This window comes from Nomascus leucogenys, chromosome 20 (assembly GCF_006542625.1).
Source record: "Nomascus leucogenys isolate Asia chromosome 20, Asia_NLE_v1, whole genome shotgun sequence".
In the NCBI taxonomy this organism is placed as follows: Eukaryota; Metazoa; Chordata; class Mammalia; order Primates; family Hylobatidae; genus Nomascus; species Nomascus leucogenys.
Window position 1 is genome coordinate 43,756,290 of NC_044400.1, and position 22,274 is coordinate 43,778,563.

Sequence of the window (22,274 nt, forward strand, 5' to 3'; positions counted from 1 at the left end):
AATATTACTTTTATTTTCACAAGCAAATGGTTCTTTGGGGACTGACTTCAAATTATCTTTGCAGACTAGCTTATAGTCTCCTAAATATATTTAAGAACTCTCATAAAGGTGCCCTATTCTTGTGCTAAAAACCTCTGCCCAAGTCAGGGAGGAAGGTATCTCTTAATTATGATTTGACAGAGTAGGGGACAATTGCTTATAAAAATAATGGGATCCCTTAGATCTTAAGACTTGGATGAATTCAAAATTCCTCCTCTTTGCCCAGATACAACTTATTTAATATACTTTTTGCTTATTTAAAAATTCCAAACAGGGCTTACCAGCAACATCAGATATCAAAGACATTGACAGTTTGATGAGGATTTCTGGCAGAATTGAGTGTGAAAGTCCAAACAGACATCTCTATGATTTTGTTGGAAACATAAGGCTTGATGGACATGGGTATGTAAAATCCGTCTTCATAAAAACACAGAATCCACTGTGTCATAGTGTATTGCTGTGTCTTCCAAGTCTGGATACATATTATTTTCTTGTGTGCTAAGTTTGAGTACTCAAAACCCTTTTTAAAGCATTTTTATTCTACCCTTAGTCCTTCTATGAAGATGTTGAATCTTCTGGCACATTGTTTCGTGGGTAAACAATGGGAGTAAGAATTACCTGTGGCTTATTCTTTGGCCAGAATACTCATGTTATAGGCTTAACTATTCAATCTGCATGGCTTGGGTCCTTTCCTGTCATCTTGAGATGCTTCAAGGAGTTCGGACTCTACCTTCAAGGGGTCTGTTGTACTGGATAATTTATTGTCTCCTCCATGAAATTTCAAATGTTCTTTCTAGCCTGTGTTATTAATTATAGTCATCTCATCTCTTTTTGTTACCTGCTTCCTGCCTCTCTTGTTTCTTCTCTTCTACCCCTTCCCTCATTCATTCAACCAGTACATATTAAGCACCTGGTAAGCCAAGCCAGTTACAGGTGTTAAGGAGGCAACAGTGAACAAAGCAGATAAATATTCCTGGCCTTAAGCCTTAGTCTGTTCAGGCTGTTGTAACAAAATATCTTAGACTGGGTAATTTATGAATTACGGTAATTTATTGCTCACAGTTCTGGAAACTGGGGAGTCCAAAATTAAGGCACTACAAGATTCAGTGTCTGCTGGGGGCCTGTTTCTCATAGATGTCACCTAGTATGTGTCTTCACATGGCAGAGGCCCTCGGACCTCTTTTGTAAGGGCATGAATTCCATCCCAAAATCCCCACCTTCTGATACCACCACTTTGGGAATTCAGTTTCAACATGTGAATTTTGGGGAGACACAAACATCTAGACCATAGCACTTTGTGAGCTTACTTTCTTGCAGTAAGGTAATGACAAACATACAAACAATAAGATGATAAATAAGAAAAGTTTATACTATGTTAGAAAGTAATAAATGCTTTGGGGAAAAAAAATAGCACAGAATAAGGAAGATTGGGTGTCTTTGGAAGGGAACAACTTTTTGGTAGGGTCGTCACAGTTAGCCTCATTGAAAAGGTAACATTTGAGCAATGATGAGTGGGAAGTGAGGACGTTTGCCTTTTGAATATCTGGAGGGAGATGATTCCAGATGGAAGGAGTAGTCAGTGTAAATTATTAGTTCTATCATTACATGATCTTCAAGTGGAAAAGTGCCTGGAATAATTCTGGAATGTTAGGGCAGTGTGGCTGGAGTGCTATGATCAACGAAGAGAGTAATAGAAGAAGAGCCTAGGGAAAATAGAGGGCCAGATCCTATGGGCTTTGTAGGCCATTGTGAGGCTGTTACTCTGAGTGAAATGGGAATTCATTGGAGGATTTTGAGGAAGAAAGGTCAGCAGTTCAGTTTTGGACTTTATAAGTTTGTCTGGTCCAAACAGAGATATCCAGGAGGCTGTTGAATATATATCTGAAGTTTGGGACAGAAGTCTGGGTTCATGAGATATATTTGGAAGTAGGTGGCATAGATATTTAAAGTCATGAGGATGGAAGAAATCACTGAGAATTAAAGGATATAGACAGAAAACTGAAGAGACCCAAGAGCTATCCTGAGACCCTCCAACGTTATGTTGGGAAAAGCAAGGGCACTAGTGAAAGAGATGGAGACCAAGTTTATAGGAAGGTAACCAAGAGAAAGTGAAGGAACTGTACCAAAGCAGGGGGACCAAAACTGAGTCTGACATTGCTGATGGTCAAGTACAATGAGACTGACCACTAACATATTTACATTTAGCAAGTGGAGATCATTGAAATTGATTAGAACATGTGCCTGATGATAGTGAGTTTGAGAAAATGGAAGAAGAGTTGAAAATAGCAAGTATAGACTTCTTTTTCAATGAGTTTTGTTGCAAAGAGAGCAAAGAAATGAGGCAGAAACTGGCAGAAAAGGTGAAGTCTTTCCTGCTTCCCTTCTCCCCTCTTTTCTGCTCCATTCCCTTCTTTCCCTGCTTCACCTACTTTATGGTATACCTTGTCTCCCAGGCATTGTAGTGGCCAACTAAATGTTGGCTAAATATACTAGTTGAACTCACCAGTCTGAGAGAATGTTTTTGGTGTTTTTATTATTTTGTAATTGCATTATTAGAGTGTTTGAATTCTAAAGGACATTTGAAGTATACCCTGAACTGTCATCCTCATTCAGATCCTCCAAAAGCTTTCCTGTAATCCTGGAAGTAATTATATGTTGTTCTAAACATTTGCACAGAGCGATTGTTCCATGAACATATGGTTAAAGACTAATGATAGATTTGGCCATTTATACCAGTATTGTTTCTATAGTCTGACATTCCTAACTGGCCAGCTTCCATGTCTTAACAGTTTTCTGTCAAATTGATGCTGAGCAAATCTATGCTGTGAAGGAGAAACTTTGTATGATGGTGCCAAGATTCAGGGTTCAAAGAGAATTTATATAATATGCTGTATTTCATATGAAAGGTAGAAACAGATTTTCAAGACCTTTGTATCTGTGGCACTTTGGGGGTTTACAGTGATTATCCAAAGCTCTTGGAGACCCTTTGGAATGAGTATACTTTGTTTCCTTTAAGGATGAGGGTCATAGTCTAATGCCAGAAGCCTTGGAACACCAGCTGTGGTGAAAACTAATTCTTCTTGAGTCCTTGTAATTGAAAAGTGGTATGTTTTGCTTTTGAAGAGTTTGTATCTAATTCCAGTCAATCCACACCACCAATGCTGAGGTGACAGTTGCCATATTATACCCCATTGGCTGGGTAAGGAACGGTTGTCACATGTGTGTCCCAGAGCATAGTCCAGCTTCCCAAGAAGTTATTGGAAACTCACTTTAGGCCCAAGGCCCCTTTCAACTCTGAAATGCACCCTTGAGATATATACCAGAGGGGTTTCCTTCCAGATAGGTCCTAAAGGCATGCTATTGTACATAAAGAATGAGAGTTGCAGTTGCTTTGTTCTTTCTCTAAATTGGAATACAGTATTTCCTAAGGATTCATTCAAGTGCTGTTGTTGCTACCCATATGAATTGATTTTACCTGTGTCAGTAGAATTTGTGTAGTTCCTGAATGTCCAAGGCCCAAGCTACTACTAGCCTTCCAAGCCTACTGGGCCACAGCAGCTCACCAGAAATGAAGACCTCAGCCTCGCTTTGCCTCCACTTACAAAGAAGTTCTGCGTTGTCTGTAGACTTTACTTGTGGAATTGTTTCCTTCTTTTTCCAGAATTTTTAAATATATTTTTCTTTATATTTGACCTTTTTTCTCTTATTAAAATGAAGACTTGGTAATAGTAATCCATGACCCATTAAAATTTATGTATTACATTTTCCTCAAGAACTCTAGTATATCTGTGGTGGCTTTGTTCCTTCTTATGTCCCTGTGTGAGTTGTATCACCCAATAACCTACCATAGTGGGTAGCCTTGTGAAAAATCCACAAAAATACCAACTTGGACCTTATTCATGAAAAATGTGGCTTAAATGATGAGGAATGAACAGCTCCAAAATGCTTACTATTCAATGGAAATTTATTCACAATTCTTGGGAAACCAATCTTCAAATACTATAAAAATGAATGTTCTAGAGGTTTTAAGTACAGGGACTTGTCTGTAGGGGATCAGGGCTGGCAATGCAAATAAGTGGTGAGATCTGTGTATTTATCTTAGGAATTTTTTTGCACCTTTATTATGCACAAAGCTATTTTTAATTTGGGTGGGGGTGGGGGGAGAGAGAAAGTGTGGTGTGTGTGTGTGTGTGTGTGTATGTAGTGAGGCTGAGGTGGGCAGACAGATTCCTTATCCCCATCACTTCCTAACACTTTTAGAAACCAAAATGGACTTATTAATTTAGGAAAAGTTATAAATAGGTGTGTAAATTAGCCTCTGAATTCCAAAACATTACCTATTATTTTGGTTAATGTATTAGCTTGCTCAGGCTGCCATAACAAAACACCATAGACTAGGTGGCTGTAATGATGGAAATTTATTTTTCTCACATTTCCAAAGGCTAAACATCTGAGATGAGAGTACCTGCGTGATTGGGTTCTGGTGAGGGTCATCTTCCTGGCTGGCAGAAGGCCGCTCCTTGCTGTGTCCTCACAAGGACAAAAGCAAACTCCCCGAGTGTCTTTTTATGAGGGCATTAATCCCTTCATGAGGACCCAACCCTCATGACCTCTTCTAAATCACATTACCTCCCTAAGGCTCATTTCCAAATGCCATTACATTGGGGGTAAGAACTTCAACATGTGAGTAGTGGAGGGACACAGTGCAGTCCATAGCAGATAGTGAAGTTACAGAAAATGACGGGTTCGGTGTTAAGGAAAAGCAACGTAAATACTTGTGTTGTTGCTGTTTAAGAAAATTATTTGTATTGGAGGGAAATTACTTTCCAAAAATAAATATGAGAAGGGTTATTTTAATAATGGGAACTTTTGTAACTATATGGTAACTAGAGTTCTTAAGCATTTTAGAAAATACTGTTTCTAATGTCAACATAATCTGTCCTAGCACTGTTCCACTGGGAGCAGATCAGATTCTTCTTCGAGGAGCTCAGTTGAGAAATACACAGTGGGTTCATGGAATAGTTGTCTACACTGGACATGACACCAAGCTGATGCAGGTGAGATTTTTCTCTATGAAACCTTTTGGACCTAAGGCTTTTGTGAGTGTATGATTTATAGATCTCAGTGCAGTGGTCCCAAACATAGGAGACCATCTGTCACAGATTCCTGATCCAACCCTATATGTTCAGAATCTGGTACTCCTGTGAGTGGGACCTTGAAATTACCTCCCTATAAGAATGGCTTGGGCTGGGCGCGGTGGCTCACACCTGTAATCCCAGCACTTTGGGAGGCCAAGGCAGGCGGATCACAAGGTCAAGAGATCAAGACCATCCTGGCTAACACAGTGAAACCCCGTCTCTACTAAAAACACAAAAAATTAGCCGGGCGTGGTAGCGGACACCTGTAATCCCAGCTACTCGGGAGGCTGAGGCAGGAGAATGGCGTGAATCCAGGAGGCAGAGCTTGCAGTGAGCCGAGATCGCGCCACTGCACCTTCAATCTGGGCAACAGAGCAAGACTCCATCTCAAAAAAAAAAAGAAAAGAATGGCTCACTGCACAAGGGAATACTGGAAGTTTCACCAGGGATTATGCATGAACTCTCAAGAATTTTGTGTATGGGTCTATGACAGCATTTACTAACTATTATAGTGATTATTACAAGTTGTCTATGTCATGATAAGTGATCTGCATTAAAATATTTGTCTTGTAATTTTATTTTAATGCAAGTCAAATTTTAAAATTTCTATCTTTTAATAACATTTTTTGGAAATTCGAATCAAATGACCATTTTTCATAGCATTTATATGTAAGGCTGTTTTTGCCATCAGCTTTAATTCTTGCATTGATCTTCACACCTGCCTACAGTTGCTCCGTCCCTATGTTAGACCATCAATATTCAATAATTAGATGGGTGTGGAAAACAGTTTTAAGAAACTAAATGAAAATCTGCTCTCAGAGCTAATACCTTTGTACCTTGTACAGGCATGAAGGTATTATCAGTAGGCAAGCGAGATTGCTGTTAGTGATTCCACCCCTAGCCATTTTATAAATTCTATAAATATTCATTTCATATTGATTCTGACATTTTCTGTCCTGTGGATTTTTTGGTTAGCACAGGTCTACATAATCATTTGAATCCTCAAATACAACTGAGGAAACTTGCTTCTGTTATTCTTTATAGCCAGGACTACTTAAATTGTTGCTGCGTTCGGTAAAACAATTGCTAAATGCCACCAGAAATTTGAAAGCCAGAGATCCTTTAAATGTTGCCTTTGTATGTTCAAATTTCCAGGTGCCTGTTTGCGGGGGCTTGGGCTGCCTTGTCTGCCTGTCTTCCTGAACGGAAACACTAACTAAATGTTTCTAAACTACCCTGTTTGCTTACATAGCCAAGCAATGCATTATTCATCTTACCTGCCACAATGCAAAAGCTATTTTTGCAAAAGGAATGTAATTTCCTTCTCTTCTTTCTTATAGTTTACTTCCTAGAAAAAGGCCTGGGTGGTGTAGTGGCCTTGAAAAAAAGGTGGTTAACCATTGGCACCTTATTACATTTGTCATGGGTTTCGCATAATTTTCAAGTATCTACCCACATCTAGATACTGAGTTGTGACTTTGTCATCCTCAACAGAATACTAAGTATACATTGCTAAATCATTGGTGTACATTTTTTATTACTCATCTTGTTTCTTTTTACAGAATTCAACAAGTCCACCACTTAAGCTCTCAAATGTGGAACGGATTACAAATGTACAAATTTTGATTTTATTTTGTATCTTAATTGCCATGTCTCTTGTCTGTTCTGTGGGCTCAGCCATTTGGAATCGGAGGCATTCTGGAAAAGACTGGTATCTCAATCTAAACTGTAAGCAATAAAGTGCTTACTGCACTTTTTTAGATTAAAACATGTATTTGTTTCACAATTGATCTTGATTTACTTTATTGAATTTCCTATGGTTTTTAAAAAGACCTTGTTGCCAAGATAGCTGGACATTTGATCTTTATTTTTCAATGAGATTTCTAGCAAGTATAATAAAATTTGAGAATCCTAAAATTTCAGAATCCTTAAAAACATAATGAGCACTCTATAGTGGTATAAAATGTTCACTGAGTATAGTCATTTATTATATGCATCAATGAAAACTATTCCTTAAAAATATTTTTAACATAGGTGGTTAACTATATGGTAAAGAAAGTAGATTGACCATGTGTGGATATAACAAAACATGTATATTTAAATATATATTATATATATAAATATATAAAATATTTTAAATATATTTAAATATAAATATAAATATTTAAATATATTTTGTTTATCTTAAATAAAATATACTTTGTTTATATTTTATTTAAATAAAAGCACCAAAAAGTGGTTTACATGGTTTAAAAATGTTTAAACCAAATGTATTTTCATTTGAACTCAGTAATGTGGTAAGTCCTATATTAAATGTTATCTTAGAGAAGGTGCTAGTAAATAGTTTCCCTTTAGAGCATTTATCCTTTTATTATAGTGATATTAATGTACCACCCCTGGATATTTCTGTGAAATGAGTTTACATTTTCATTTCATGAGTACTTAGCCAATAAAGACTCAACTTCCAAAAGTGTGAAAGCAAATTCTAGTAAAATCATATAACAAAAACTGGTATTTTTAAAAATTTTTTATTACATTGATTTATCACATTGATTTATCTTTGCAGCAATTCCAAGTTGTTTTTATCGTTACTGATTTATTATTTCAGTATCAGAACTGTTACTACCATCAGTCTGTTTCTTTGTATACTTTACAATTGTATCTGGTATAGCAGTTTTATTTTCATTATTGAGGAAGAATAATTTACCTAGGACTGAATATTACTCATATAGTTTGGATTGTTTTTGCTGCTGCTGTCTTGTTTGCTTTTAAAGTATGCTTTAAGTTGGAAATACTTTTAAGAATTTATATAAAAGTGATTCTACCCAATTGAGATTTTATATTTATAAACCCTCAGTGCTATCCCTGATGTCTCTAAACTGTGTTTGGAAGAGGATTTGCAATATTTGACAGTCCTTTCACTGTCTTAGTACTTTTATACAGCTCTTATCTGGATTAACAACATATTGAACACAAATAATGCAATTCTGTCTTGAAGGACGTACTTGAGAATTAGGATAGATTATCAGCAAAGTGTTCCTCCCAAATTATCAAATAAGCTACGTAATATGGAAAACTTGTATTATGCTAATTTGGGGTCAATGCAAATAAAATACAAAACTGTAAATGACATTCTTCCTGCCTCTCCCAACAGATGGTGGCGCTAGTAATTTTGGACTGAATTTCTTGACCTTCATCATCCTTTTCAACAATCTCATTCCTATCAGCTTGTTGGTTACATTAGAAGTTGTGAAATTTACCCAGGCATACTTCATAAATTGGGTAAATATTAATTATGATTGTTACCACCCTACAAAATAATTTTGTCCTTAGGATGTTTTGATATCTCAGGAGAAAAAAGGTTTTAATTATATCTACCGTTTCTTGACCACAGTATCAGATTTTTGAACCTAATTTGTTGCAAAGTTCCCCCATCTCAGAATCACACAAGTTTACAGGCCAGACATTGTAGGGAAGATGGATCTCTAGTTCAGGAAACCTATGGTGGACATGGGAGTTGGAGAACCATGAGTTTGGAGTTAAGTATCTGGATTATGGTTCTAGTATTATAATTTACTAGGTGTATCAACTTTCTCAAGTCACTTATTTTGAAACTTACTTTCTTGAACACAATCGTAGGGATAATATGCCTTACCTACGTCTTACAGTGGTTTTATGGACTAAGGAATCTCTTGACATAGCAAAGAGCTTTAAAAATAAGCACTATACAAATAATACTGTAATTCTTACTTGTATCAACCAGATTATCATGTTATTTTCTACACTGTAAACAATTTTAGCTTCACTCAAATTTTTCTTCATAATTTTTCTCTTGAATATTGTTAAATATTAGAAAAATGTTGGACATGTATTTTCTAAATGTTTTTAAATGTGATCTTAGTTTTATTTTTATCAAAGTTAAAATTAATGAATTTATATAAATTAAATCTGTGAGCCTAATCTGCCAGAAAATTTAATTTTTCTTTTATTTTGAGAAACTTTGTGTTATTTTTGATGTTTCTTTTTCAATCATTGTAAAGTCTTTCAATATGAACAATATTAGGATTTCTTAAAATATAACTGATACTTTTGTAACTGCTCATTAGCGAATTATCTACCTAAACTGTCAATCTCTTAATTCATTGGTAAGAAGTCAGTGTAATTTAGAAATCTAAAATGAGCTGCAGCTGTAGCTCACTTCATGCAGGAGATACATGGCTGAAAAATTATGTAATAGGATATGTACAAATATAAGTAAGATGTATTGAAGTTTCTTATAGCAATAGTAGGGTAACTTATTGTGAGGATCACATAAGTAAGCTAGATAATCATTTTATTGTTTTGATTTTCAAAAATGATATCTTTCAAAGAATTATGTAATTTTAGTATTGGATGAACCCAGCAGGCTTATGCTTTCAACCACCTTTCTAATATACAGAGATTTTATAACATCTGACAGATAGAACACTGACTTTCCAGCCTTCTTTTACAAAGCAACTTTCTTGTATGAAAATGAGATTATAACTGTCTTCCTTTGATTCTAGTTCTTCCCAATGGATCTATTATGAAAATGCTTAATCTTGTTTCTGAATGATAGTCTTGCAAAATATCTGAACTCAGCTATCATGCCAATTCTATCCTATCTTTTCCTTTCTAATTAAACATTCCCCGTCGTCTTCTGTTGTCCTTCAGTTCATGTGATTTCCAGATTAATCTCTATTCTGATCACTTTCTCTTCTGAACAAAGGCCCAGTTGGTAATTCTCTCTCTTAAAACATGGCACATAAAACTCAATAACATATTTCAGAAGTGATGTTGATCAGTTCAGGATACAGATGTGGGAGAGATGAGCTTTGAATTTTGGCCTTTTCATTTGACATGAAAATTTGTGAACTACAACCCTGATTTGTTAATAAAATAGTCTGCTGTAGAAAATGTTAATTTTGTAGGATAATATAGTCAAGTCTCATGATTACTGGGCACAAGGCAAGTACAAGTAAATACAAAAACTATACTTTTTTTTTTTTTTTTTTGAGACGGACTCTTGCTCTGTCGCCCAGGCTGGAGTGCAGTGGCGCGATCTCGGCTCACTGCAAGCTCTGCCACTGGGATTCACGCCATTATCCTGCCTCAGCCTCCCCAGTAGCTGGGACTACAGGCGCCTGCCACCACGCCCAGCTGATTTTTTTGTATTCTTTTTAGTAGAGATGGGGTTTCACCGTGTTAGCCAGGATGGTCTTGATCTTCTGACCTCGTGATCCACCCATCTCGGCCTCCCAAAGTGCTGGGATTACAGGCGTGACATTTTTATCTTTTGAGAAGTGCATTTTGTTTTTCTTTCTTGGCCCAGAAAGTACAACCAGATAGAATCTCTTGGGTACTTTTTCCGGGGGTTTGAAGACCTAATTATTTGAGCAGTGTTTAGTTGCTGAGTTCTAGCTCACGTTACTAAATACTCGCCTTGTGTTGGACACAGTAGGAAGCACTTTATGTGGTATCTTTTAATCCTTATAATAGGTCATTTATATACGAAATGGTGGAATGATAGTAAACCTAGATTGCATGATTCATAGACAGGCTCTAACTACCATACTGTTCTGCCCTTACTGTGGAATGTAATAGTCTATATTGAATACTTTTCAGAAAAATTGAATTAAATGGTATAGGAATAACAAGAAATTAGTGCTTACATATAGTTCATCAAACAGTGACTTATTGAAGTATGAATATAATAATTGTTTTCTTTTAAAGTTTCGCCCAATTCCTTATTACCAGTTGTATTCAATGATTTACTTAATTTTATTAAAGGATCTTGACATGCACTATGAACCCACAGACACTGCTGCTATGGCTCGAACATCTAATCTGAATGAGGAGCTTGGCCAGGTAAACTCGATTTATTGTTGATTATGTGTTGAATTAAAAAGTTAGATTTGGTGTAGTATCTGCTATATATGATAACTGCAGATGAATGGGCAGCTCTTAATTTTCCACTATTTGAATAATATATTTGTTAGTGCATGATGAACAATTCTCATTTTTAGTAAATCAGTTTTTAAAAACACTGTTTCAAGCAGATTTTGCTCTCAAGGTAAAGCACTCCAAGAGCTTAGAGATGTCCCTCAGTATATAGTCAAGCTAGTATGCAACATATTGGCTATTTTCAAGTTATAAACGTAGTTTTAGAATTGTTCATACCTTTCAACCAGGAAGGGAGGAAAAGTTCATCAATGAAGCTATGTGAGTCTAGTCAATAGGAATGTTAGATTTATAATTCATACTATATTCACATATGTGTATATTTGTAATCCATTGACATATTCTAGGTTTTTCTTTTTTTGTGTCGTTGCCATATTCCAACTTATGCTTTACAAATAGCATCTAGTCCAGAATTATTATTATTTCTTACTAATTCAGATGTTGCATGAAGTTAATTGCGCAAGCTATTACAAATTCTACAATTGCCTGTTGCATTGAGAAATGCTGATAGCTGTTTCAGTGCTCTGTAAATGTTAAGTAGTGGTAGTGGCACTTTCTAGGGAAATTCAGACCATACTAAGGCATATGTCTATATAATTTAGTTTTCTAGTATGGTAATAGTCTTTAATATTCATATGTGAAAAGATTCATTTGTAAAATACTTTTTAAAAAACTGAATATATTCCTTGATGAATGGGCAGAAAATAGTCCCTTAGTAATATTCATTGTGCCCCCACAATGTTAATAAAAAGCATGAGGGGTTTCTCTATAAAAGACTGGCATAAAGACTTTTGAAATATTAATGAGAAATTTTAAACTTTTTTAGGTTAAATACATATTTTCTGACAAAACTGGTACTCTGACATGCAATGTAATGCAGTTTAAGAAGTGCACCATAGCGGGAGTTGCTTATGGGTGAGTTTTTTCCTTTAATTAGGATACGAAATACATGTTTAATTAGTGCTAACAGTTTGGTACATTTGGGAGTTCTTATTAGGGGAGCGTATGGGGTTGTTTGGTTTTTTTGGTCTAAAAAGCAGCTGTTATAATTTTAGGACACGTGTATTTCGCGTTTCTAGTTTGGCATTGTTTTCATTTGGGATGGCATGAGGTGGGTGCTCTGCCCAATGGTATTTTCAGTGTTTAGTGTTGCTGAAAGTCTCTCTCTTGCCCTGGTAATAAGGAACAAATATATTTCCTTTTACACTACTATACACTGGAGTATAGCTTGGATCTGGTAAGGACAGATAATCAAGCCTTGAGTAGTTTTCAAGTTAAAATAGTGACAGTTATCCCTTTTGATACTTTTTTTTCTTCTATCATCTCTCCTTTTTGCAGTCATAGAGCAATCTAAAATTCTGATGATGGAAAGGAGGTGGAGACATGAAACTCTTGAATCTGGAGGATAATTAATATCATCAGAAACTTTTATCAGGCTGTTAATGTTCTTTAGAATTGCTTGTTGAGCACCCATTTAATTTTATTTCTTACTTCCAGGTATGCTTACAAGCTGTTCCATAGCCTTCTTTTTAAAATATTTTTTAGGATAATGTGAGAAAATTAATTTCTACATTTCCCAGCAAAGGCATCAAAAGGTGAAACACTCTCCTGGCTGGTTGACATTGGCCTATTGTCACACTTGCCAATTATCCTTATCTACCTAGAAGTGAGACTAGTAAATATCAGCCTCCTACTCATACAAGCATGGACACTTGCTTCTAGGTTTTCTGGCTCGCACCCACTCTTCCCCACTAACTGAGCAGTAAGCCAGTGACAAAGAGTGTTATATTTTGAGAATGCCTTAGTTAAAATTATAAATAAACACTTCACGAAAAATCCCAAAAGCGTATGGTTATTCTAGATATCCTTGTTCTTTGTGTTACGAGAGCATGACTAGAAATGACTTTAAACTATATGTATAAACGAGGTTAAAAAGACAGTTGAGTGGCTTTTTCACACTGTAAAGACAGGCTGTTGATTTAAGAAGCATACTTACTGTTTCCTGAGCCGGGTGCTGTTTTTCATCTTTCTTCTTCATCTGAAGATGTCCTAATCTCCTTACATGAAAGAGGCTCACCTGGCTCCTCCACCCTCCTCCCAACAAATTGCTACTGGAGCAGGAGAGTTGCAGCCACACTTTTTGACATCTTGTGCTTATATATTCTACCCACAATCATCCCAGAGGAGAAAAGGAAAGCCTGTTGCAATTCTAGAGTTGTCAGATTTATGATGATTTTTTTACACAAATTCTGTATTCATTCATAACTGGTATTTCCACAATGACCTGTTTAATAATTGGCATTGTTTTTTACTTTGTGTGATTTTTAATTCAATAAGCAGGTTCATCAAATTAGTAATTATTGATTGTGACATTATCAGAACAGAAAGCTAAAATCAGATCTAGCCTCTGTTTTCTTCTGCATTTTATCAGGTTTTTTCTTATTCTTGGAAGAGGTCCTTAAACACTCCTAGGCAGTAGTTCTAAAGAGCAGTGCCCATCTGTGTCTGTTGACAGTGTCATCATTAACAGCTGTTATAGGGTGGGTCTGAGCTCAGTATTGTCATCATTGAGATTAAATTGCCAGTGAAGTGAATTTCTTCTTGAGGAAATAATATTTCTTAATCCTGAGATACAGTCAGAAGCCATGAGTTCTGGCTTTATCTAGAATTTACCATGTAATCCTAGAAAATCTATTTTCAGATATTCCCTACTCTTTAAGATGTGGATAGTGAGACCAAACCATTTCTAAGGTCCTTTTCCAGATATGAAATCTAACATAATGTTTAGAAATAAACAGAAGTTTATTTGTTTGCAAATTTTAACTGTATAAGCCGAAATCTGTTTCCTTTTTACTTATGGTATCGTATTTTCAAGGATACCAGAAGCCGTGTAGAGTAAAGCTAGTTAAACTGCTTCCAGTGATCATGTTTGTGTATGTGCTTTTAGGCATCCTTAACCTGGAGTTTTTATCAGTGTTCCCTCCCAAACACATCCTGGTGGATTATTGGATTGTTGATGTCTGAAAGTTTTGGAGAAACCATGACTTCTGACTTGACCACACATTTACAGCAGGGAAAATAACACTGTTACTTAATTACAGCCAGTCTCCATGGTTGGATGTGAAGGGGTGAGAGAGAGTAATTACTGTCAAGCACTTTTCTGTGTGGATTTCCTCTGGGCACTCTTGGATTATGGGAATCTAGATGGGGGAAATGACCTGGCTTTGCTATCCTATTTTCCCCAGAGCAGCATTTAACAATTGCTTAATATGGGAACTATTATGTATGAGCACTTCTAACCCCAGTGGAAGAAAGGTGTTTATCCCCCTAGGGAGGTGGCAAAACCAGAGAGCAACACAAAATTTCATAGCCTTTGGGGTTACAAGTGCAGAGCTGATTTTACCTCAGTGTTGCCAAGACATCAGGTACAGCTCAGTTTCACCCCAGATAGGGTTCAAGTGAGTTCTGTTGTGTCTTATCAGAAGAATAAGCCTTGAAGTTTCCTGATAGTATAATTCTTACCTAGTTCTGTGTATTCCATATGTTTGTAAGAAAATTATAATTAACACGTAAAACAGTGCATCCGAATTTTTTAATAAATTTTCTTTCATTTCCCTGAACCTTTGCCCCAAATTGGATTCATGATGGGCAATAAAATAAAAAAGATTTGTACATAGTTGCCAATTATGATTATCTTGTAGAAATCAACTTTTAGTTAGGAATGCACTGTAAAATTATTAGATTATTTTATTAGATCTTTTTATGGGACAATTACAGTAAAATATAAGTGAATTGTGATATCATTTGTAAATTTAACTTATGACAAACCAGACATTTTACTGTAAACATTAGTTATTAAAGTATCATTTCAGCTAATTGCTTCCTGTAGGGAATAAGTCAGTTTTATAATAGTTACTTGAATACCCGGAATAGGTAAGCAGTTTCTCTGTTCAGTGGCTACAAATCTCAATAGAGTGAAGATTCTGGGATACAGTCCTAAGTGCCATCTTTGTAAAAAAAAATTTAGACCTTTTAGAATAAGTTGGATGAGGCTTAGCAAGGTACAGTCTATAAAAAGAAATTCTTTTAAGCAAACTAAATAATGCTTTTTTGTGTGGACAAGGCATTTAATTCGTATTAAAAACATCATTTGCATTTTCCCTTTAAATGAAAAATAAGTTTTTAAAAGCAATCTTTATATATGAACATACTATGTGAATAACTTTACTTGACAATATTTGGTTTAGCTATATATTTGCTGGAAGGATCGGCTATTTCTTTAACCTCAAGAAGAGATTCACCACGAGAAATTTCACTATCATAATACTGTCCCCTACGATCTTGTTACAACCATGTTTATCTTACTGCTCACCATGACTTGTGATAAATTCTAGTCAACCCCATTCATTTATTTATCTCCATATCTCAAGTGTTGATGTATGTGACACTTTGATAGATGATGGAGGTAAAATAGGCAAAAGTTCACGTGATTTCCTCCTGCCTAAAGTGTATAGTCTAATTGGCAGTTAGTGGATGCTAATTAAGTAATTGTACAGACAAATATAAAGTCCTAACACAGCATAGAGGTCTATTTGAGGCTATGATGCGTGGTTTGATCTAAACAGGGAAAGCAGGGAAATATGCCCTAAGAAAGTGATTCTGGAGTTGAGATCTAAGAATGAATTTGATTAAGTGAAGAACTTACCAGGTAGATTTTATAGCACTGGCACATACAAAGGCAAAAAGCCAGATACCACGTAGACACCAGAGCTTCTGGAGTAGCAATCACAGGGAAACTTGCATATAGGATCAGTGGCAGGTATGCAGGCCACCTACTGCTCATCAGGCTCTAGGTAGTGCTCAGCATTCTTCCAGGGCTGCACCAGAGTTGGGGAGAGGGTCTCTGACACTTGAGCTCTGGAGCTTTTAAGCTGCATGACTTGGGAAACTTTATCCCCTGTCCTGGTATGAGATCGGGGCTAGTGCAGCTTGGCAGGACTATGCACAGTGTTGCTTGGGTAGTACCAGGCCCTTCCCTGGCACAGTCCATGGGCTAGGGTCCAAGCCTTGAGGTTAATCAGAAGTGATTGCTTTAAACATGGAGTTGCAGCCAGTTTCCACAGAGCTTTGCAGCACGCCAACTCCTTTTCTTGGAGTCCAGCCCACAAAGGGCTTGATTAGCCCTTCTTCTTAAGCAGGCACAAAAGCCCTTTGGTAGGAGAGAGAATAGTGAGTATAAAAGGGACCACCTCCATTGTGATTGGAGTGATATAGTGGATACTGCACTGGAAGCAAATTAATGTTTTGGTAGTGGAAGAGGTGCTTGGAATGATGAAGTCCCTGCTTTGGCTGGGTTGATGAAAGATTGAACTTTTAGGGAGTGAAGGATCCCATGAGTTTTTAACAAAGTTTATTGTATATTCGTCAAAAATAACAGTGACTTTTCATTTGTACTGAACTCTGCATTTTAAAACTCCATGTCTAATAAATTTACAGGAAAAGTATATGATTATATTATGAAAAAAATGGAAAATAAAAAAATCTGGTCTGTCATGTATCATGGGCCCCTTCCAATTGAATACATGACTGGCTGAAATGAAATACTTCTATCAGACTTTCCTAGTGTTCAGATGAGCGAATGGATGAAATTAAAGAAGATATTGATGAGTATGTTTTCTGTTTGAGATAGTGTTTTAATGAGTGAATTATAGTTTAAGTGAAAATTTTTGAATATCATTTAAACTCTTAAACTAAGGTTCCATTTAATTATAGAAATGCAGGTAACTTTTACTTTAATGTACCTGTTGAAGTAACCATCATCTCATGGTAGCCAAAGTTACTTCTAAAATGTATTTGACAAATTTTATTAGTGTGATAATTTGTTTCAAGATATTAGCATGTTTGTTACCTTAAAACACTTTATTCTGATTATATAACACATATGATTAATTTTCCATTGGCTTTAGCATTTCAACTGCTAAGTTGAAATAATTCCTACTAAATTATGAATTTTGTGGATAAAATCAGTAAATGTTGTGGTGAAGAGGCAAATTGGCTATACAGTTACAGGATAACTTTGTAAACCTGCTCAGCTACCATGAATCATTATGTTCTGTTTGCTGTACTAACTGCCATTCTTTCAGATTCAACTAAAAGTGCATTTTGTTAGCTTTTCGGTGATCCATCTTTTTATACTTCCCTTCTTCGTGGTTTTATGTTTCCAGCCTTTCTGTGATTATTTTTCCTCTCTTTCTGCCTCTCTCCTTGCTTTCTGAAGCCATGTCCCTGAACCTGAGGATTATGGCTGCTCTCCTGATGAATGGTAAGCTCTATAGAACTTCCCACCTCGTTGATCCCTATAAAAGGTTTGCATTTTATTGTTTTGTAAGACACATTTCACTCTCTTTTATATAAATATATATATATAAATAAAATATTGCTGAGCAGTTAGGGTAACAATGCTGTAAAGTAGATATTTCTTGAAATCTATTGAATATTCCTGATTTTTGATGGAGAAACATGTAGTTTATAGATTAGGTTTGCCAGAGTTTTACATTATTTATAATAAAGTCTAATGATCAATTCCAGAGTGTGGGCTTTGGACTACCTCAGGTCTCAGCTACAGCTCCTGAAGCCGTCTGAGGTTTTTCTAGCTCAGTACTGCCACCTTCTGCCACTACTTATGTACTTTACAGAGCTACCAAAAGAGGCTACTGAAACATACCCAAGCAGTGGAAATTTCCTTCTGTGTTTCTTACGATTATTCTAATAAGTCTGTATGCAGGCTATGAAGTGAACATTTTTAAAATCTGCACTAAATGTTAGAAAACTATGCTACCAAGCACTAGAGTTAACTTTACTATATTTAATTTTGGCATCATTAAAGACAGCATTTTATGGGTTTAATTTCACTACTTTATGAGTTTTCTGTTGGTTTTACCTTAAAATTCCTCCCCTTTGTGAATTTATATTTTCATCTTGGATAGTGCAGATTTATTTTGATATTTCTATAATTCATGATGAGTTGGTGGGCAAATGAAATTTCAGGAAATACGTTCCTTTAATGTTGGTAACTTTAGAAAACTGAGAATTTATAGGTCATTACATTTTTATTTTTCATATTACTCATGTATTTGGTGACGAAGCCACATTTTCAATATACTTTGAAGTCGAATAACATCATTTAAATATTTTTCAACAGGGAATTTATTTCAGTGAAGTAAAGATTTGGTAAAAATTTTCAGTAAATCTCACAACACCTAGGGTTAATGACAGGCAGCTGTTTGGTTCTTGTGACAACTGATGAGACACCACACGCCCATTGCTTGGAGTGTCGTACATTTTGACACCTACACACAAGTAATTTTTAATATTTTTAAATGTACCAAAGCATCTTACTATTAGTGGATAATTCAAGTTTAATATTGTATATATTCTCTCTTATTTAATCCTTTGAGAAGTAGTTAAAATTTTGACTATATCTGCTTTTCTATAACATTAACATAACTCTATTAATTTTAAATATTGTTCATTAGTGTAGAAGTGATATACATATCCTCTAAAATAACTCAGTTACTCCTAACAATAAATTGCCTTCTCCATATTTTTCTTAACGTTGGAAGGAAATGTTAAAAATTGATATTTGTTTACTCACGTCATTCAAAATATTCTACTTTCAGTAGAGGTTTTTTCATAACTTTTATTGGTGCTGGAAAGAGAGGATGTTATTTTATCTAGTTTAGTAAGTTCTTTTTGTAAAACACCCTTTTGGAAAACTTGATATTCTAAACTAGGTAACTCCAAATAAGAAATGTCAGCTTTGTCATAAATTGCTTGTACATTTCTACTTATAGTTACATATAAGCTTAGATAGTAATGATTTTAAAAAATAACAATAGGGAAGGCACTTTTACAGTAAAGTGAGTTGTTTGTTAAGATGGAGTCTCACTCTGTCACCCAGGCTGGAGTGCAGTGGCACAATCTCAGCTCACTGCAACCTCCACCTCCCAGGTTCAAGTGATTCTCCTGCCTCAGCCTCCCGAGTAGCTGGGACTACAGGCATGCACCACCACACCTGGCTAATTTTTGTGTTTTTAGCAGAGACGGGGTTTTACTATGTTGGCCAGGCTAGTCTTAAACTCCTGACCTCAGGTTATCTGCCCGCCTCAGCCTCCCAAAGTGCTGGGATTACAGGTGTCAGCCACCATGCCCAGCCTCAAGCTTTATTTTAAATATATACTTGGATTCTCCATCTATAAAGTAAGTAATTACCTATAGGCCTGCAAAAATGAAAGAACAAGTGTTTCCTGAGCTGCTACTGTGTCCAAGGTTATGTGGAGTGTTGAAAGATGTGGGCTTTGGATACTAAGCAACCAAGTTCAGATTTTCATTGTACTGGTGCTATTGAACAAGTTACTTAACGCTTTGCCTGAACGTCCTCATCTGGAAGAATGTAGATAATAATAGTAGTTGCATCATCAGGAGGTTTTGAAGATTAGATGAGCTCTGCTTGTGTAGTGCTTTGGATAGTGTCTGCACATAGTAAGCCCACACTGAGCGTTCTGGTGCTCTCACTTAATCCTCATGACATATTTGACATGGCCATTTTAAAGTTGGTGAAATTCAGGCAGAGAAGCTAATAAGCAGTTTGCCCCAAATTATAAAAACAAGTAGATGTGAGAGTCGAAACCTACATCAGCCTGGTTATAAAACAGTACTGGTTACATTACATCCTATAGACTCTAAATAACTTTAAAGAATATCTGCTTTTGAGCTTGCAGTGAGCCAAGACTGCGCCACTGCACTCCAGCCTGGGCGACAGAGCGAGACTCCGTCTCAAAAAAAAAAAAAAAAGAATATCTGCTTTTTAGATCACAAGATATCCTTGAAATTTCAGTCAGTTTACCTTGATATTTCTCTTTTTCATTTAATATTTTTGAACCTAGAATTTCTTTCAGTAAATTTCTTGTGGTGTTAGGCAAGAGCAGATTCAGCAGGTAAAATTTAACAAGTTTGTGTAAAGTTAGCATGAGGGCATACAACTTTGCACAACTTTGAGCATTTGCCCAACCTCATCCACTTGGTTTCACATTGCCAATTAAACCAAGATCAAAAGTGTGATCCCAGTTGAATCCTGTGCTCCAGGCATCTGACTGCATGTTCATGCTGATCTTCTGGAGTAAAGAGTGTAGATGACTCTATAAATCCAAAATCTGAAAGGGCATTCCAATCTGGCTGTTCGGCAGCTTCAGTTTCATGTAAAGTTCATTGAATTCCGTGTAGAAAACCCATGAGCTTGTATGTATTTTACTGCCCTACTTGAACCAGTATTCACAAAAATGCCAAATTAAAAAAACATAATTACCTCTTAGATACATGTAGATTACATGTTTACATTTAGTTTGAAGGCAAACCTATAATGTATTAAGTCTTTCCACATATTCTGTTAACATTAAAGATAATCAGATGATGGTTGTAGCTCTACTCGCTGAGGTATGTTAATATAAATAGTTTATAAAGATAAAACTATTTCCCAACCAGTAGCTACCTACTGCAAATTAACCTGGTTTTCTCCTCATTGCCGAGAACCATCAGCTAGCATATAACCTCACAGATTAATTCCTTTTTATTAAAAATCTACTTCTCTAGATTGATAGTATCAACACTTCGGATTGAAGGGGTGAATCTATTTATTCTTAACATCAATGTAGCCCAAAGATATGCTTATTTTCTAAAACTATATATTTCTATAATTATTTTTATCATTTTCTGTCTTCTGTTGTGGAAAATTTTAAGCATGAACAAAAGCAGACAGATGTACTGATCCACCTGCTTCAATAATATGCACTTAAGACCAGTTCATTTATGCCTTTCCCCCACTGTCATTTTGAAGCAAATCCAAAATAACATATTATTTGTTTTTTCTCAGCTGTTTAATATAGTTTCACATTATTCTTGTTAATAATTGTTTAAGTAAGTGCTAATGAGGGTGATTCCCCAGAAGGATCACCTTAAAGTGTTCTGTGCTTAGTCATTTCACTGGGGTTTTTAGTATTATCACACTATCAGTGGATAGTACTACACTGTATTTTCTATCCTCTGGTCTTATTTATTTTCTCATTTCATTCTGGTCTATAATTATGTATGAAGTGAGTAGTATTCATTTATTCTGCTGCAAAAGCTAGGCTCACTAAAACATTCTTCCAGGTGTGACTGTATAACAAAGGGATCTAACACATCCAAATTAATGTTAGTCTTCAAAGCAGTCACCTTGGCAGGTAGTTTATTTATTCTAGTAAGGCAACCATTTCACAGAATGTTTTTGAAATTCCTCTTTTGTAATTGCCTTTAGAAAGACGTTGAGTCACATAGTGTATTAGTCTGTTTTACTGATAAAGACATACCCAAGACCAGACAATTGACAAAAGAAAGAGGTTTAATTGAATTTACAGTTCCATGTGGCTGGGGAAGCCTCACAATCATGGCAGAAGGCAAGGAGGAGTAAGTCATGTCTTATGTGGATGGCAGCATGCAAAGAGAGAGCTTGTGCAGGAACCATAAGATCTCATGAGACTTAATTCACTGTCACGAGAACAGCACAGGAAAGACCTGTCCCCATGATTCAGTTACCTCCCACCAGGTCCCTCCCATAACACGTGGGAATTCAAGATGAGATTTGGGTGGGGACACAGCCAAACCGTATCATTCCGCCCTAGCCCCTCCCAAATCTTATATCCTCACATTTCAAAACCAATCATGCCTTCCTGACAATCCCCCAAAGTCTTAACTCATTTCAGCATTAACTGAGAAGTCCACAGTCCAAAGTCTCATCCAAGACAAGGCAAGTCCCTTCTGCCTATGAGCCTGTAAAATCAAAAGCAAGTTACTTACTTCCTAGATACAATGGGAGTATAGGCATGGGATAAATACAGCCATTCCAAATGAGAGACATTGGCCAAAACAAAGGGGCCACAGGCCCCACGCAAGTCCAAAATCCAGCAGGGCAGTCAAATCTTAAAGGTCCAAAATGATCTCCTTTGACTCCATATCTCACATCCAGGTCACACTGATGCAGGAGGTGGGTTCCCATTGCCTTGGGCAGCTCCACCCCTGTAGCTC

The 22,274-nt window shown here is 36.2% G+C and overlaps 1 protein-coding gene across 4 annotated transcripts in view; it reads left to right on the forward strand.

Moving 5' to 3' along the window:
* ATP8A1 (ATPase phospholipid transporting 8A1) overlaps positions 1–22,274 on the forward strand; it is a 251,337-nt gene that overhangs the window by 72,782 nt on the left and 156,281 nt on the right. For 3 of the 4 annotated variants that reach the window (XM_030801459.1, XM_003258634.2, XM_030801460.1), the window contains 7 exons: positions 314–441; positions 4,985–5,096; positions 6,740–6,905; positions 8,332–8,459; positions 10,986–11,063; positions 11,983–12,071; positions 17,434–17,478. In XM_030801459.1, the coding sequence (XP_030657319.1) occupies positions 314–441; positions 4,985–5,096; positions 6,740–6,905; positions 8,332–8,459; positions 10,986–11,063; positions 11,983–12,071; positions 17,434–17,478 (746 nt within the window). The remainder of the gene's footprint in view (positions 1–313; positions 442–4,984; positions 5,097–6,739; positions 6,906–8,331; positions 8,460–10,985; positions 11,064–11,982; positions 12,072–17,433; positions 17,479–22,274) is intronic. The other variant, XM_003258635.2, reaches the window with a different exon arrangement.